The sequence below is a fragment of the Dermacentor albipictus genome, chromosome 2 (genome assembly GCF_038994185.2).
Source record: "Dermacentor albipictus isolate Rhodes 1998 colony chromosome 2, USDA_Dalb.pri_finalv2, whole genome shotgun sequence".
Classification (NCBI taxonomy): domain Eukaryota; kingdom Metazoa; phylum Arthropoda; class Arachnida; order Ixodida; family Ixodidae; genus Dermacentor; species Dermacentor albipictus.
The window spans coordinates 103712466-103731996 of NC_091822.1; the positions used below are offsets into that span (position 1 = coordinate 103712466).

The following is a 19531-nucleotide window of genomic DNA, read 5'->3' on the forward strand; positions in this document are numbered from 1 at the left end:
CCGAACCTGTGGCAACCTCGGACATCGTCAAGACGTTTGCCCAAAACCAACCCCAAATTTCTGCTACAAATGTGGCAAAACAAACCAACCCCCGAACCATGACTGCCATCCCACGTGCAAGATTTGCGGAGAGGGGCACGAAACCGCTGGGAAAGAATGCAAGAAAAAGCTCAAGCCCAACCCACCGCCTTACCAAGTAAGACAGCAATGGCAAAACAGGATCCAAGAGCGAGACAGTCGATGAAGCTCCAACCGCGATGAGTTCCCTGAACTAGGCGCTGCCAATGGATGCGCCGCCAACTCAAGTAATGCCTCCAGTAGCACCGCAACAACTAGCAGACCCACGTCAAGGTCACGATCAAGATCGTGGTCGCGTTCCCGAAAACGCGTGAATTACGCTGAAGTGGCCAGTGCACGCGCCGCCAACTCAAGTAACGCCTGCAGTAGCACCGCAAGAAATAACAGACCCACGTCAAGATCACGATCAAGATCGCGATCGCGTTCCCGAAAACGCCTGAATTACGCTGAAGTGGCCGGCAGCTCAGGCAGTGCCAGCGTCGCATCGGCAGAAGCGGTAGCCGTAAGAGCCCTCGAGAGCAAGCTACAAAATCAACAAAGTCTCATAGACAGACTATTCCAAAGATGCAAAGAATATGAACATGGAAGCAATCAATCATTTACAGCGCTAACCACGGATGCAGTTGATTCCCCTATCGAAGCTAGAGTTCAAAAGCACCTCCAGGCTTTCGAGGACGTCTTCACAAAGAACATCCTTGCCCTGATTGAAAACATCACCAAGCCTGTCGTCGAGAAGATTGCGACCCTTAACACCCAAGTGACCACCCTCGCGAATCAAGTCGCCACTCTCACAAGCCAGGTTACCGGCCTAACAGCCCAGGTCAACAATTTCATAGCACACGCAAAGAACAATTATGTCACCAAGTCCTACCTCGACAGCCTTCTCAACACGACCGAGCAGGGTAGAAAGAAGGCTCGCACGAACAGTCGCAATGCCTCCCGCTCGATCTCACCCAACCATGATGCTGCCTGTGAAGCTGAAGATCCTCATGATGGCGACACTTAAAACCACAACAAAGAGCCCGCAAAATACTCTGCGCATCTGGCAATGGAACTGTCGATCCTTCCGTCCCCGGTATGCAAACCTACAAGAACTTGTCAAACTGGACTACCCTGATGTAATTGCCCTACAGGAAACCAATACCCACAACGTCCGACTTCAAGGATACATCGCTCATGCACAAACTCAACGCACAGCCATCCTTACCAAGAAAACTCTCACAACGCAGGAACACGAAATAGAAGACATCCCCATCGAGCACACCCTAGTGGAGATCATAGCAGACAGAAAAACGCAGCAAAGTCTCTTTATCGCCAGCATATACAGCCCTCCTCGTGATCAACTTCCGGGATTCGACCGCTTTGTCCGTGAACTTAGGAAACGCACGAAAGGCCATCAAGTTGTTATAATGGGAGATTTCAACGCCCCACATACAGCATGGGCTTATCCAAGCACCACGAAGAAGGGAGCGCGAGTGCACGACACTGCTCAACACCACAGGCTAACCCTCTGGAACGACCCATTGCAGGCCACGAGAGTCGGGAACAGTGTCTCCAGGGACACTAGCCCGGACCTTACGTTCACAGCGAACGTCCACTGGGCCGAGTGGAGTCGACTCTCGGAGACGCTCGGAAGCGACCACCACATTATCCAACTTGACATCGCGCACAACCGGAAACCAAACAAGACTGGAGTTGCTCGACTAACAGACTGGAAGTCCTTCAGAGACAACCTCAGCGGCAACACAACAATTGACGACATCGACCATTGGCTCAAGGGCCTTCTCATCACCGCAGAAAACCACACCAAGACCATCCAGCTAAGCACCAACACCCCCGCAGTCGACCCGCATCTCCTTCATCTCTGGGAGGCCAAAAGAAGCCTCCTGAAGAGGTGGAAGAGACAAAAGCTCAATAGAAAACTTAAGCAACGAATCGCCCTTCTCACCATACAGGCCCAAGATTACGCGGAGCAACTTAGCAGGCAAAATTGGCATGCCTTTTGTGACAGCATACAAGGGACACTCAGCACCAAGAAAACCTGGCATCTCCTACGCGCTCTCTTAGCTACCGATCGCACCAAAACGCAACAGAGGCAAGATCTACACAGACTGATCCACAATCATGCTGGATCGGAGGATGATCTCCTTCGTGAGCTTCAGCAAAAACTTAGCACCGACAAGCCCACTTCATCAGCCACCCGAAAGGCGTACGGCGGTACACCAAACCCAGATCTCGATCGACCATTCAAACAGGCAGAGCTCCACGCAGCATTAGCCAAACTCACTAGAAACACCTGTCCCGGCAAGGACAGAATAACTAATAAGCTCTTACGCAACCTCCCGCAATCTGCCACTACAGCACTGCTACAGTACTACAACGACTGCTGGGAAAAGGGGGACCTACCAGCAGCCTGGAAGCATTCGGAGGTCACCATGATCCCCAAACCCAACAAACCTCTTCGCATCGAAAACCTACGTCCCATTTCCCTCACATCTTGCGTGGGCAAACTCCTCGAGCACATGGTGCACGACCGGTTAACAACATACCTCGAGGACAACGGACACTTGCCGCACACCATGTTCGGATTCTGGCAGCATCTGTCCACGCAGGACGTACTCCTGCTCCTCAAAGAAGACTTGCTTGATTACCTCGATCACAGACGCAAATCATCAATCCTGGCAATCGACGTAAAGGGCGCATTCGACAACGTGAGCCACGAAGCCATTCTCCGCAACCTCGAAGATACAGGCTGCGGAGCCCGGATCTATAACTATATCAGCAGCTTTTTGACGCACCGAACAGCAACAGTAGGCGTCTGCAACCTCCGCAGCGATAAATTTCGGCTACCCAACAAAGGAACCCCACAAGGATCAGTTATTTCACCCCTCCTTTTCAATATCGCAATGATCAAGCTACCGAAACAACTGAACGCCATCCCAAACCTATGCCATGCCCTTTACGCCGACGATGTCACACTCTGGACCAAAGCACCTACTACTGGACAACAAGAACGCAATCTACAAGAAGCCGTAGATATTATCGAAAGATACCTCGGAGACTGCGGTCTCCAATGCGCACCTGAAAAGTCGGAGCTTCTTGTCCTGAGAGCACGGACACGAGGAAGACCACCTAACTATATCGAACCCGATCTTAGCGTCTCGCTCAACGGAACCAAGATCCCTACAGTCGACTCTCTTCGCGTACTCGGACTTCACATCCACAAGGACGGATCAGGGGCGGCCACTCTCCCGCGTCTCCAACGCACACTGTCACAAGTTACGCACCTCGTCAAGAGGATCACAAACCAAAGAAGCGGACTCAAGGAGCACGACACGCTTAGCATAATTCAAGCTCTCCTAACTAGCCGTATCACCTACGGAACTCCCTACTTGAAGCTCAAGCCGGCAGAAATAAAAAAACTCAATGTCGTCATTCGAAAGGCAATCAAAGTAGCCTTGACGCTGCCACCCATGGCATCAACGGAGAAACTCCTCCGGCTCGGCGTCCACAATACATGGGAAGAGCTTGTCGAGGCTCATAAGATCAGCCAACTAGAGCGGCTCAAGCTCACACCTACCGGACGTGCAGTTTTGCGCTACCTCAACTACAGTGAAAGCTACATTGCAGACACAGACCAGAAAGCAAGAATCCCACCTGCAGTCCGGGACTGCATCAGCGTTGCAAGTATACCGCGCAATATGCATCCAAATTATCATAAGGAGCGTCGCCAAAGCAGAATCCGCGCACTCAGCAAGAAATACGGGAGAGACACTCATACGAGGTACACCGATGCTGCCCGGTATATTAAACGAAACGCCTTTGCCCTAAGCGTCACGGATCACCAAGGCAAAGAACTTGCAGCTCTCACCATCCGAGCAAGAGCCCCTGAGACTGCAGAGGAAACGGCAATTGCTCTAGCAATAACAACTTGCCCTGAAGTAGCAATAATACTAACAGACTCCCAAGCAGCAGCTCGCAACTATCAAAAAGGCCGCGTATCAGAAACAGCGCTCAAGATACTAAAAAATCACATCGCACGCGCCCCGCTCCCCGACACCTACATCGACTGGGTTCCAGGCCATCAGGGCATGACAGGAAATGAGGCGGCACACGCCGCTGCCCGCGAGCATACCAGCCGGGCTTTCCTGCAATCCCACACTAGGCCGGCCACCAACGTTGATGACATCGCCCTAAAGTACTCGGAGCTTCTGCAACACCACCGACTCAGCAGAAGAACGTACGCTTTGCCACACAAGAATCTAAGCAAGGAGGAAGAAGTCATCCTGCGCCGCCTACAGACCAACACCTACGTGCACGGAATAATCATGCACAGACTGTATCCTACGCAGTACTCGTACATATGCCCCCATTGCGACGTTCCAGACACCCTGCAACACATGGTCCAGGATTGCCCACTGCGTGGCACACCCACAGACCCTACCTCACAAGCTCCACAAGACGACTCCAAAGAAAGCCGCCCCATAGAAGCACAAGAAGAGCGCCCCAAATCACCGCAGATCCATACCATAACCGAAACGTGGGAGGCCAAGCTTTCCTCCGATGACCTGGACGACCAACGCAGTCTCGTCGCCCGGGCCAAAGAGGCAGCCCAAGCCAGAGGGTTCTTGGAATAAGGAATCCTCCCACCTAGGGTGAACCGGGTTCTGACTCGGTTTACCGTTTCGGAAAATAAAAGTTTAGTTCTCTCTCTCTCGGCACGCACAACTTTGATTTGATAAATTCAGGTTGAAGTTTTGAGGTGAAGTAGGTGTTGCATGCACGTTTATAAAACGCTCTACTTTCACTCGAAAGGCGAAGCATTCATGGTGAAAATAAAGTACTAGACAACTACTTGAAGGTTTGTTGTATTGTCGGTCATGTTAACTGATGTAAACATTCGCTCACTAATTAATTTACCAAGCATGTTGTGCCACGTACACCATCGAGCACGAACAGATCACTCTCGGGACCGCGTACGCTCGCCATCGTAACGCCGGCGTTAGGAAGAGCCCCGACGGCTGGAGCGAACGCATCCCGCTGCCCTTCACTTCAGTGCGTCCCCGAAACTGGGCGCCAGCTCACCACAGCATTCCTGGCAACGAGTTAGATAATCACGTGGCCCAAGATTCGACCCACTGAGCTTGCGCCGAGAAGTCTGAACCCTAGCGCATGCGCCCTCTAGTCTCGTACCAAGACATCACACAACACTACAAGCTAACCCGCAGAACATATGCACCCCCACACAAGTCACTACCTAGAGAGCAGGAGCGATTCCTCCGAGCTCTACAGGTTAATGCATTCCCCCATTAAACCAGTAATCACCTCAATAAAGGGAAAATCAGACATCCACCCGTTCGTAGCAATTGCTACAAAGGAAACTCATACGGGTTCCTCGAAAGAAAAGCCTCAAAGTTGAAGAAAAATGTGTCCTAGTCCGGGACTCGAACCCGGGACCACCGCCTTTCCGGGGCAGCCACTCTACCATCTGAGCTAACCAGGCGGCTAGCAGATGGCAGGGTGAAGTCGAATTTGTCGACAACACGAAGAAAAGGCAAGTGATTGACGTAGAAGTTCTGCGGAAAACCGCAAGGTGGAGAAAAGTAATTAATAAAGGGAAAATCAGACATCCACCCGTTCGTAGCTATTGCTACAAATGAAACCCAAAACAAAGGAAACCCAAACCCCTGCCATCTGCTAGCCGCCTGGTTAGCCCAGATGGCAGAACGGCTGCCCCGGAAAGGCGGTGGTCCCGGGTTCGAGTCCCAGACCAGGACGAATTTTTCTTCCACTGTGAGTCTTTTCATTCGAGGAACCCATATGAGTTTCCTTTGTAGCAATAGCTACGAACGGGTGGATGTCTGATTTTCCCTTTATTAATTACTTCTCTCCACCTTGCGGTTTTCCGCAGAACTTCTGCGTCAATAATCACCTTACAGCCCCTACACAATTCTCTCGGCAATGTCGCTTCTGCGCAGAGCCCGGGTCCCTCAGGCACATAGTAGGGGGTTGTAGATCGGCACCATTAAATCCTCTCAACCCTTACCACACCAACGAGCTTTGGAAGAGAGCCTTGGCCAGCTCCGGCCTCGAGGATCCCCAACGGCTGATTGCGAGGGCCCCAGGACCCGACCCGAGCTCAAGGCATTCTGAAATGAGGACGCCTCTCCAAAGCTGCATTTACCTAATAAAAATGTTTATTCTCTCTCTCTCCCCGAAACTTTAGATTACGCGCCTTGCAGCACCAGGTGCCGGGGGAAGACAACGCACGAGAAGGCGCCAGCTATCTCATCTCATCGAAGACGTGCAGTCGCAGCAGATTACCTCCTAGGCGCAGGAGTGCAATTATCAGGATTACGCTATTTTCGGGATAATGTTGAAACTGTCCGACGAAATGCACTGCCGTTGCAGTTACTTTTGAGCTTCAATGCATAAAACGACGTTTTCTATAAAAAGTAGTGGAGGAACAGTTCACTCTTACCTCCAATGTGACGGTGCACGTATCGAAACCAGTGCCTTTCTGAGAATTCGTTCCACACGATATGCCTTTGCAAACTTATTATTTAGATTAAATTCACGCCCCAGAGTAATTACATAAAATAATTCGGGAACATATAATTAATATTTAATTTAGCATTTTGGTTTCTCGTAGAAGTAATGGCCGCCTTATAGAGCAATTTACCTCAATGCTTTGAATTGTGCTCTTTGCCACGAATAATATTCAAAAACTTGTATCAGCTGTAAACACACTATATAGAAGCATACACTGCTTTAGTGAGTAATATAGTTATGATGGCACCGTACCACCGTATACAAATGCTAAAATGTCTAAATGCCAAAACCCCCACGTCGCATCAGAAGCAGGAAAAACAGGTAATGATTTGTGGCTTGGATCAAAATAGTACATATAATGTGTACTGAAACGTTTCTGACAAACATATGGTGAATGATGATTTCTACCGCTCCCTGATTACTGAAACTTCTTTCTGAAATCTTGTCGCTGCCGGCTTTGCTTTAGGGGAGAAAAGATTCAGGAGAAGGATATTATTATTATTATTATTATTATTATTATTATTATTATTAGGACACTGCAGATCACCCGAAGGCGTCTATTATAATCATTATAATCTAATATATTCATTGATAACATACAATACATACGAATGTGATCTGTTCATGGTTGGCTGTGTACGTTTTAGAACATAAGCAATTTAAGTAAAAAAAAAATGGTCGCTTTAACGAAGTATTTACCTCGTTATATCTTCTTGCCTATAGAACACTGTACTGTGAACCTCAATATAAGGAAATCCGCTTGTATGCGCTTTCAATACAAGAAAATTTCACTGCCGCCACGATTGAATACCGACGCAATAAATGGAAACTCCCGTGGAAAGAGATCGTAAGTTCGTTGAAAGACACACCGCTGCTTGCGAACGCACTTATAAAATCACGTGCCGCGCGTCAGAGAGCGACCGTCGCAGCGGAGCAGCGTAGCCGCAGGACCCACTTGCCGTCATGTTCTGAATGAAGTCCAAGTGGGATAGGATCCTATCCTACCCCGCGTGCCATATGCAGTGGGCGCAAGAGGTGGCTTGCGAAGGAGAGCCGATAATGATGGTGGCTTGATGGACGCAGGCTGCATGGGCGCCAGGTGAGCGCGAATCTCCTCCCGTAGCTCATCGCTGCATACGCGTGGCTGTCGGCGCGTCCGACCGAGTGCATGGCCGGCCCGCCCTACCTTGGAGGTAACCTGCGGTGGGTAAAAACGCTGCGCGAGCCCAGATGGTTATGACTTAATAAGCTCTGTCATGCCGCGCGCTCAGTGCTGGGGATCGCCTAATTTCTAGTTTCGGAGAGGCGTAGAAGCGAGCCGCGCAGTGGAAGCATTCGGTTCCGCCGGCCTGCGCTCTCCACAATAGCGCTGTACCACGACGGGTGGCACTGTCAGCTTTCGGCGGCAGTGTGGACCTGAAAGCGTTGCAAGCTAGTTCATCATCTAGTTCAATAGCAAGTTCAGCAAAATAATTTTTTTTCTCATTGAAATTATTTTTTTACCAAATTGTCGACAACCGAAAAATTTTACGGCCGCTTCTGTGTAAGAGAACTTTATCCGAGACTACACCTTTCGCATATAATGTCGCTTTTCAATTTAACATAGTGCCGACTTCGTTACATCAAGATTATAACTGCATTTATAATTAAATAATCCTCACGTTAAAACAACCTATGCCACTCAAACTCTTCGTGTGACAGAGCAGTACTGTTAGTATTGTTTTCTTTTCTTTCTTAACTTTGCTAGAAGAAGTATAATGACCTGCATTGCTCGAAGCACCTGGTGATGGTGGCTGAGGCTGAGTAGTTATACCGTGCTTCGAGCACGGAGGCACCCGCGGTGTCTTCGGTGAGCGGAACTATTCACCTCGTTTACACTTTGTGGAAACAGGAGGCAAGCTATGCGTTTTATGTATAGACAGTTCAAGGGAGAGTGGGTTATTTACAGTCTTTCCGGTACATTACGTATGGGATAGTTTAGAAACGTTATAGATATGTTTTTACGATTGACACAGGTTTTCTCTCACAGTTTAGAAGGAAATACAGCTTTTAAAAATATAGCAATTGCCTAAATTACGGCAACTGGCAGTTATCCCCCAATGTTTCCAAGTGTCCTATAATGACTTTTTATGTTGCCAAATTCACATTCAGCGAAAATAAAATCTGTTTAGCAACGCTCTCATTTCCTTGAACGTATGTTGGTGTGTGAGGAAAATTTACGTAGCTGGTCTAATCATGATTGTTGCAAATATTTAATGAACGCTTGATTTTTTCCCGATATTCATGGGGTACAGAGCACCCGCTGTAACCCCGCTCAACTCAACGACCTTACTTGTTTATATATTTCGTGCAAGAAGTGAATCATGCGTAATACAGAGGGATGCGCAATAGAGGGGCGATTGGAAGCAATGTCTAGAATACGTGATTATACGGGAATATAGTGGTTTCTATTCAGCGAATAGAAACTTCATCATAATACAAAACGAGGTCCCAGTCGTTTTAGACTTTACTATGCCTTTTAGAACAAGCAGTTCCCAAAAAAATTCAGCAGACGGTCAGCATTGTAGGTTACTTTATCACTCCATCACATAGAATGGCGTAGCTCATCACATGTTCGGTTTGCTGCATTATGTATCTGAAAAATTATATCCAATACATTGAGTGATGACTTCAGACATTAATTTCCATTTCTACTGCGTATCCTACTTCACCAATGAGTGCGACAAAGACGGGAATTATTCCATGTTCGCAATGCGACGATACGTCATTTCTTGAAGCACTGTTGCACACCCATGACAATAGTAATCCACTGCATCGACGTAACGCTTCACAAACACTTTGATTGTTCTAAACGGCAATGTGCCTGAAAATTAAGGCCTCCGAGTGTTTTCACTTCACGAACGAATCGCATACTTTTTCCTTTACTCAGAAGAAAGATTCCGTTTTTCTCTGCAGGTATACGCTTCGCGTGGCAGAATACTGTGTAAATAAATTGAATACATTCATTTTTAAGACGATTGGGGATTTGCACCAGAGCTTAATTTACCATACACATAATGTGTGTTCATTCTGCGTAGGAATAAAAACACGCCGCCATCTACACAATCTACCCATTCGGTGGAGGCTTAGATAAATATTCTTTAGAAAAATCAGAGGCAAGTTTTGTATCCCTTTCACACGCACACTCGAGTCTTTTCAGCAAGCAGACTTCTCCCGAAAAAGTGCTTCGCTCGCAGACACACAACAAGGAGCGATCTCTTTTTTTTAGAAAGCGGGCTTTTCTGGAAGCTGAGTGCGTCGATCTCTTTGAGGGCTGAAAAGGAGTAGCCTTGAAACCTGTGTGCAAGAGCAATTACTAGAAGTGAAAAAAAAAAACTAACTGAATGCATATTTTTCGGTCGCCTTTATGTCTCGCGGAAGGTGTAGTAAGCCCAAATTCTCATTTTCTTCTGTACCCTCGCAAACAGGTCGAACAGGTTTCGTAAGCAGGTGGAACGATCTCCAATATACTACAATAAAACTTTACATTAACGTTTTTTAATCTGGTTTTGTTAAATTGATTTCAACATTATGTAATGCAATAAGCTTTCACTTTATATTTTGAGATACATCTCTCTATCTAGGCCGATTTTGATTCGACCGCTAGCGTCACTCTTTCGGTAGCGTGTAGAGAAGGAAACACTAAAAAGAGATCGTCGATGCCGTGTGACAGCTGCGCAACATCTCTTCAAGAAAAATTCTTTCAACTTGGTAAAAGACCGGTTATGTAAAAGAATTTTAGCGGGCTCGTGTGAGAGAGTTATTAGGTTGTGCGCATACGTTTTAGCGCTTACAGAATACGAGGTTACCGGAGCCTGAGATGCAAGTCGCAACGCTGGTAGGGGTACCTTGTGGTGCTTTATCCAACCAGCGCACCACAGAAGGTCTTGTTGCGTGGCTGCCCATGCAACAACAGCAAAAAAGAAAAAAAAGAAAACGAAAAAGTAGTGAGAAAAGTCAAGCTGCAACAACACAAAGAACAAAGGCAGACTGAGTGTTAACGATTATTCTGCCACCGTCGACTCTTTAGGCCAGCGCATAACCAGAATATCCCTGCTTACTGCAATAATAACTGTCTCTTCTGTATGGTTAAACTCTGAAAGGAAATCGAGGGTTCGACGGAAGCCCGTCTGGTCGGGATGAAGCATTGAAGAAGTAAAACGAAGGACACCGACCAACATAGAAGTGCTAAAAGATGAAAAAATCTAAAAGACGTTTCGGCTTCGCTACGGAAGCCTTGTTCACAATGGGATGACGGAAGGTTCATGGAAGCTTATGTATGCTTTAGAACGTGACGTAAGCAGCGCGTGTATGACGGGGGGAGGGTTCCCTCATTTCCATTAAGCGTGTGACGTGTTTTTTGTATCTCCAGTGATTTAGAATACCTTCCGTCATCCCATTGTGAACAAGGCTTCCGTAGCGAAGCCGAAACGTCTTTTAGATTTTTTCATTTTTTAGCACTTCTATGTTGGTCGGTGTCCTTCGTTTTACTTCTTCCATGGTTAAACTCTCAGTCGCAAGCTGGCCCCACAAATTGGGCCGCTCCCGCAGACGTCACTGGTAACCTGCTATTTCGTTGGCTGCAAATGCGTATGAGGGAAGGCTAGAAGCCTATATTATATAGAACCGCTATAACTGTGAATACATAATGCATCAACAGCACGTGCACTTCGAAAAAAAATATAACCTGTATCCGAAAGAAAGAAGGATAGAGTTTGGTGTATCAGCTTTCAGATCTTGTGACGTTATCTAAATTACATGCTCAACTAGTGATAAAGTTTGAACTTTTGTCACACTGAACGTGCATTGAGAGCGCCGAAATGCATTGGTTGCTCTTTTTTTGCCCTAATTTATGATAAGGACATAACGTATGCCGTTTAGTTGGTGGTTTGTCCTCGAGCACAGCATGCAGGTAAAACTATTTCTTAGTCAGAGCCGAAGTGCGCGCCGTCTGCTCGACATGCCGGAGAGTTGGAACGCTGTGAGTCATCACCACAGATGCTGTTGGAGCGCTGCGTAAAAGCGACCAGTGGTTCTGGGTATTCTAAACGCACCTGCTAGTGATGGAATGGAGTGAGACTTCCTTCTTCGCACAGAGTACCCGCCCGACGATTCTGGGCGAGTATAAGCTGCTCTCGGTACTGCAGAGTCTCTGAGCTGGTGTCGTTTTTGATTCACTTATACCGAAGATGGAGTCGCTAAAGGTAAAATATTTCTAGTATCTTGTATGTACAAAATTCTAAGTCCCCCTTACATACACAAGCGGTCATACATTTTTCCTCACTTTCATGGTTTGTGTGCACTGCTTATGATTTTTCTCTTTCTTTTTAATTGTTCAGTAGTGTGAAGTGAGCGGTGCCCCCCCCCCCCCCCCCCCGTCGGTATTACATAGTATAAGAAAGTGCAAAACCGTCTTGTACGTACTTGTCTTGTACACGTAAAAAGCGCGCTTAGTGGCTTTTCTCTTCGCACCAAAATTGGTAAGCGGTTGCGAAGACTTAGCTCTTGAAACATGCAGCAATCTACTACAGGGGACCACAAGTTGCTCATGTTCACGCGCTTACATTATTAGATATACGAACTTGAATATCCTTCGTGCATTTGCAGTTATACACATTTGGTAAATGTCGCGAAAAATTGATGAAGAAAAGGCCAATAAACTTCAGCGTGGCGCTGTTACTGATAATATAGAAAAAAGCCTCTGTTGAGACACAATTAATCAAATAGCGATGGCGTAAACGATGAGTGCTGCATATGCATAAGATTAGAGCGCGAAGAAAGGAAATTTATGTACGGGAACCCTCATTATTGTTTTCGCTTGGGGTTATCTTGTTGTACGCCATGAACATTTCGACTTGTTCGGACAAGTTGGCACGGTTTACTGTGCGTTCTCTTTAAGGGCACGTCTGCTGTGTAATGTCTGTTTTTCGCGCCGTGAAAGGGGGTGCAGAAGTTTCGCCGAAAGTTTTCGTGCTGCTGCACGGGACCGCCATGCTGAAGGGCTGCCTAAAGGAGTGGCGCAGCACTTGTGGTGCAGCAAAGTGTCTAACGCCGTGGGGAGTGAAAATAACTCTCACACTCATCACCCAGAGCTTTGTCTTTCAGCCCTTCGAAAGCGCGCTGAAAGAGCTGCCTCTGGACTTATTATTAATATTTGTATCGTTAGGTCTAGATGCTTTGGGTAAACAACAGCCAAGTGATGGCCGTATTTTATTCTTCTGATTTCAGCGTGGTCACATGAAATATATTACGATAATCACGTCCTGGGGATTGCTCCAAATGTTGCTTATGTTCCTTCAACCTCATGCAGCCACGGGTGAGTGCAAATAGCTATATTTCATCCTGAATATTTTAGTTTAGCACGTGATATAAAAGATTTAGTGGCCAGTATGGTTGAAGAAAACCACTCTGATTTGCTGCCGAATTATTTCTTCTGATGGATTGACAAACTTTTATTGTTCGGCGTCTGGCAATTCGCTTTTTCTTAGGCTCCCATGTATTTGGTAGGTGATGCCGGTGGTATCTTTGAAGCGACGCACTGCCAACATATAATGGAAAACGATAAAGATACGTAACACCTAGGAGTCTTGAAAATTCGGGCACCTGCAATAAGCCAACTCTAAATGAAATAGTATTTGCAGCATATATTGCGATGTACTAATGAATATTCCTATTGTTACCCTCAATCCTGAGTCAGTGACCACGCATACTGCTGCTGAGCAGAAGGTCACGACTTTGTTTTCCGGCTGACTCGCTGAGGTGGCAAAGATTCAGCCGCACGTTAAATATCCCCCAAAGTGTGGAGATCAATGCAGACTTTGGCACTATATATGGTGTCTCTTCAATCAATAAATCAATCAATCAATCAATCAATCAATCAATCAATCAATCAATCAATCAATCAATCAATCAATCAATCAATCAATCAATCAATCAATCAATCAATCAATCAATCAGAAGCCTGGTTTTTAATCAGGCGCCACGACCATTCATGTCGTCGGTTCTTTGCAGTGTCCTTTTTTGCGCGGGTTATCATGAATCAGATACAGCTAGTCTAGACTCTTGCCAGACATACTTCATGGTGAGATGATAAAGTCATCAAGTTTTCCTTTTAGCGGGCATTTCCGTTATCAGGCGCGATGCGATTTCAGAGGTTCATTGTGGCGACATCGCTGTACCCTTTTTCGCGACCCTCTCGGCACCTGATTTTTGGACTGAGCCCCAACCCCGTGCCGAAACCGCATGGAGCTGCTCCATGTAGCTTGTCTGCGCATGACCTGGCAAACTATAGTTCACAGTATATTGATTCTGTTTATTGACTTTGCTGTATATTGAATTGTGGTATTTTCGGAAAGGCTAATGCACTTTCAAATTTCGCGCATCATTCTTGTTGCCAATGTCTCCAACATCATGAAAGAAAGAAAGATAAATAAATAAATAAATAAATAGATAAATAAATAAATAAATAAATAAATAAATAAATAAATAAATAAATAAATAAATAAATAAATAAATAAATAAATGTCGAGAAAGGTGTTTCAGCTTCCGATATATATGCAGTCTTCAGCGAGAATGCTATATAATCACATGTAGCTATAAGGTTGCCTGGTACTATAAATACAAGCTTTCGGCGTTGTTTACAACGGGTTGTTTAATTAGTGAGTAAGGCGCCCGCGTTGCTGTAATGAGCGATAACGCAACGGGAATGTGATTAGATTTGTGACAAATCGTGCTAAATTAGCCGTCACTTGATTTAGGGGATGGAATTTCATAGATATAACCACGTACCAGTTCGCTAGGTGACGCCAGCGTTGCTTCAGAGAACAAGAACAATATAGCAGTTAGTGGCTAGTTCTGTTTCCACCATTGACGAAGCCACGCGGAGGATAATCTCTTCAACTGATGTAATACTGTTAGCCTTCGTTCTAGTTTGTGCAAGTTATATTTCGTTGCCTTTTCCACAGTCACTGAGATAAAGCAGTACCTTCTTGATAGTAGTATGATTCATGTTGTCTATGTTTAGTTGAATAAATAAATGGTTTAAGCGATCAAAGTTTGTGCTGAAGAACTTCCTAAATACAGGCACAATAAGAACGTTATCAGGCCAACACGAACTATTGCTACCATATTGAAGAGTAGGGGCGGCCGGCAGCAGACCGACCGCAAGCATCTGCAAAAGCATCTCTTTTTTTTTAGCTGATGCCAGAGTTTTCAGAGAGGCAACTTAACTCAGCGGAAATTGACATAGAGACCATTCAAAGATGGGAAGGACGCTCCGCTAGCACAGCTGCAGTCACCCATTTAAGCAGTAATTATTGGTGTATAGTATGCCAATTAAATGTGTGTTTTAGGATTTCAAAACGCGGCCATTTGGGCTCTTAATAGAATGGAACTAGTTATTAGGGTGTATTCATTCCTTTGAAGTTTCACCTACATATTTGTTCTTGTGTAATGCTGGCCATAGTTAAAATGGTTTGCAGGATAGCACATGAATGAGTTCTTGACCCACGACAATGCGAAGTACGCATGCTACACGTGCCACGTGCACAATTTGCACCAGACTGTGGAAACCGAACCCAAACAAGCATGACTGGCAATATTGACTCTTTGTTTAGTATTGTTGGCACGGTATTTTTGAAAAATGGAAATGTATGTTTAGCGCAAGTACATAATGAGTAAAGGATACACAGTGCTTCGCCTTGTTTATCCGTTCTTCTTTATGTACTTGCACCAAACAAATTGGTTTTCCAAACATGACTAAATTTTGGTTTAGATGCTCCTAATAAACTAAGAATTAGTACGATCACTACTTTGTTATGTGTGTACAACGCACTTGGTGACTTGAAGTATCATTTATGCATCTGTGTGTGCTCTGCATCCTCATAACTTAAAGTCTGCGTTAAAATTATGTGGCAGCTCCTCACGGTTGCGCCATGTACTTTGTAGTGGCTACATCACTTCGCTCGAAGCACAGGTGCTTCTATTTTCCTCAGGTAAAACGGGGTAGACCAAGAACACTAGTTACCTGGGCACAAGCTGTGCATGGGATGTGTGTAAATGGGTCATTTCACACATAGTCGTTGCAATCTGTCGAAATATGCTAAGTGTATGGCAAGGCAAACATCTGTAACATTCAATAAAGAAAGTCGGTCACTTCCTCGCAACAGGTGATGCCGTATAAATAAAAAAGAACACAAATAATTACACGACAACTTCGATTTGTTTTATTGTCTATCCCTTTGTCTAACAGAAGATGCTGCCTAATAGAAAAGAAAGAGGGCTAACTAATACTTTCTCTGGGTTCCGCGCAGGCGCCGTGGTGGTGGTGCCGCAGCCAGGATCATACGTGATGCAGCCTCCTACGGGCATACCTTCAGGAGGCATGGGGACCGCTGGAATGCCGATGGACACGGGATCCATGGACACGGGATCCATGGGCATGGGACCCATGGGCACAGGACCCATTGGCACGGGACCCATGGGCGTGGGATCCATGGGTATGAACGCCATGGGACAGCAATTTGGCGGCGTCATTACACCGAGCGGTGGTAATGTCGCCCAGAACCCTCCTCCAGGTATGCGTAGAAACAGCACGCCTCTTCGGATACACAAGGCAGTTTCAATACTGTGGAGGGAATAAAATCACCAGTAAATAAAAAACTAATGACTTCTGTAGGCTTTATTGCAATATAAAAAAGCAGGTATATCAGTATTTGACCTGTTATACTTTTTGGAAATTCAGAAACGGCAATTGCGGCACTCCTGACGTGACTGAAATCTGCTTGAACTTGGTGAACTTCCACGTATTGAATTCGTGTCTTATCCCCTGTTGGTCTAAATGATGTGTTTTGCGACAGCAACACTTTCTGAAGTGCCATCTTCTGATAACTTTTCATATTTACTTTTAAGCAACCTTATACTTCTACCTTAAAAGCGTAAGAAAGTAAAGTTACTAAAATATATCCGAATGATATACAGCCTAATAGCAATCTTATAAACGTTCTAAATGATACGATAGCTACCCTGGGTTTCATTACCTAAGATATGGTAGTAACCGTACTATTGCACTCGAAAAGACGAGGACGAAGAAGGAGGATACAACACGGACGCCAACTTTCAACAAATGGTTTCTTTGAACCCAAGGTTCACCCATAGAAGTGGACGCATCCGCCATAGCTGTTTCGTGGCTATGGTAATTCGCTGCTAAGCACAAGGTCGGGGGGGGTCAAACCCCGGGCGCGGCGGCCGCATTTAGATGGGGGAGAAACTCAATAACGCCCGTGTGCGGTGCACTGGTAGAACGTAAAAGAACACCAGGTGGTGGAAACTAATACGTAGTCCCTCATGACGGCGTGCTTTAGAATCATATCGTGGTTTTGATAGTTAAACCCCAGAATTTAAATTGTTTTACACATTTACGTCGTCCATATGCAGTAAACAGTTTTTGCACGAGCCTGCTACCTTAAGTGGTGTCTTAAGTTTGCTGTAACCAACAACTGCATTCATGAAATGGCTGACTCTTTCAGTCTCCGAGTTGCAAAGGTGAATAAAGCCGGCTATACTGAGCGTGTCCAAGAGAGAGATATCTGTCAACTCTATTTACAAAGGGTTCTTGTCTGAAATGTTCAAGGCTCTCCCTTTGGGAGGCTCGAATATAGAACTGTGTGCGTAATGTGAGACACAGGCTTGAGCTCTCTGCATCCGTAACTTCGTTCAGCGTGGCTTTTGGAAAAGCAGTAAGCGTATGATAAACTAGTGATTTTAGTTGTAAGCGCAGGTTTCGCCAATAACGGACTGTGATCGCATCGAATCAGTTTGCTGTTCAGTGACACTATAGGCCGTGGCGAAGAACATTTGCCTATTTTGCTTACCTACCGCAGGTTTACTACTCAACGGCGTGTGCGTCAGGTGAAGTTTGAAGATTGCATTGCGCTTGGTTGAGATTAGTGCGTAAACTAACCGGTTTACGGCAAAAGGCGTGACGCAGGACAAGTTAATATTCCTTAATATAAATTGCCTAGTTTCCTTGGCGCGCCGTCGAGATGTAGTACTCTAAAGAACGAGGCGACGTTAAGTGCCTTTAAAACCTTTGTGTATGCGACTTAGCGAGCGGTGCGTCCATAACGAGTCGACAGACTCATGCAAGAGGGCACCGGATTGCTTTTACTCTTCCTTTTGTAGGAACTCTCGCAGACTTTCTGGAGGAATTATTGCCTCTTTGTGTTTTACTAAATAGCAGCGTGACTGATTGACTATTTGACGGAAGGACTCGTTCACTCGCATACTTACTCGTTGATAGACTGACTGACTCATCGCCGGCGACAGTACTAACTGTTCTGGCGTGTTCTCACCTCTACATCACCACGCTTCACTGTTAATCCAACATTTACCGCCACTACATTTCTCGCAGAGGGGTCATCGCTGTATTTGGCCCGATTCTTTCCGCGTGGGCAGATATGACTGGGCGATTGAAGCGATCGTACAATACCTATTATGGAACCTTAACAATGGCTGCAGTAAGATAATTAATAAAACGCCTAAGGATATTTCTCCTGCTAGTCTGCAGTTCAATGATGGATTAAAATGGTCCTAGCTAAGCACAAAGCATCCTTGAATTTGTGAGCGTTCATATTGCAAACGGTGCCAATAATTTTAAGTTTTCATTTATCTCAGTTACCGTATAGATTCTGCCTCCTTTACTGAAGCCAGCGTTTTTTAATGTTTTATTACGTGCATAAAAATTAGAACAGCAGTGACCAACGTCTACAGCTATGCGAAGAGCCTGAATGGTGCCTCCTTTTTCTGCTGCCCTTTTGTCCTAACTTGCAGTGGTCCTGACCGACGGCAGCGGACAAAGCAAAGTGGTGGGCAGCGCAAACCCGCTCACGGGTGTCATCGCAGTCGACGCCAACAAACTTAAAGACTGCCTTGGCGCCGCTCCAGCCGAGGAACCACCAGCGCCACCACCAGAGGAATAGGAGCTTGCCGAGCAAAGCGACCTAGAAGCTCAATCAGCCTTGTTTTGAAGCTTCGGCTGTAATGGCGCCATGCGGTCCTACAATATCACCGATACCATATGGTCATTACAATTTATACAGCGGCCAATTTATCTGTTTACTGGTGTATCTGTGACCATGCGTAGAAAGCGAACACATTTAATAAAATATTTTATTTGAGGACGAAAATTCACTATATCTGAAGTTTTGTTCGCAGGCTTTGCCATTCATATAAGAAGGTCCAACCATTATGACTGACTGACCTTGCAGTAGTAGCAATGTTGAAGCAGAGCAACACCTTTTTTGAAACGTACAGAAGATACGGCGGACGGATGGTGGGATATATGACTGTATCCATTCACATGCTGACAGCTTATTTGTGAATGGTGACTGAGCTACGTCCGACTTGATGCAGGTTGAAGCACAGCTGTGTGGAGATGTTGAGATTAGATGTGGAGAAGTGTAGGTGCGCGAAGAAGCCCAAAGCGAACAACCCTGCGTGTAGAGCACATATTGCATTACAACTTGACTTTCGCGTTCATGATCCCCCGGCAAAGGCATGCGACGAAGAGCGTCCGCGTTACCATTGTGCAGTACCTTGCGGTATTCCAGATTGTATTGGTATGCTGATAGAAGGAGCGCACAACACTGAATTCGAGCTGCCGCAATCTGCGGAATCGGTTTGCCTGGATGGAAGAGCCCGGTGAGTGGCTTGTTATCATTTACTAACGTGAAGCTGTTTGCGAACAGGCAATCGCGAAATATAGAAATGCCAAACACCAAGGCCAGCGCTTCTTTCTCTATTTGCGAATAATTGCGTTCTGCTGACGCCGGCTTTCTTAAACGAAATGCTATCGGATGGTCCA

At 45.9% G+C, this 19531-nt stretch overlaps 1 protein-coding gene across 1 annotated transcript; it reads left to right on the forward strand.

The window, feature by feature from the left end:
- Window positions 1-11661: 11661 nt before the first annotated feature.
- LOC135921073 (uncharacterized) lies at window positions 11662-18854 on the forward strand. Its single transcript, XM_065455392.2, has 4 exons — window positions 11662-11873; window positions 12898-12985; window positions 15981-16244; window positions 18499-18854. The coding sequence occupies exons 1-4, from the start codon at window positions 11859-11861 to the stop codon at window positions 18645-18647; spliced, it is 516 nt and encodes a 171-aa protein (XP_065311464.1). The 5' UTR covers window positions 11662-11858; the 3' UTR covers window positions 18648-18854.
- Window positions 18855-19531: the final 677 nt, after the last annotated feature.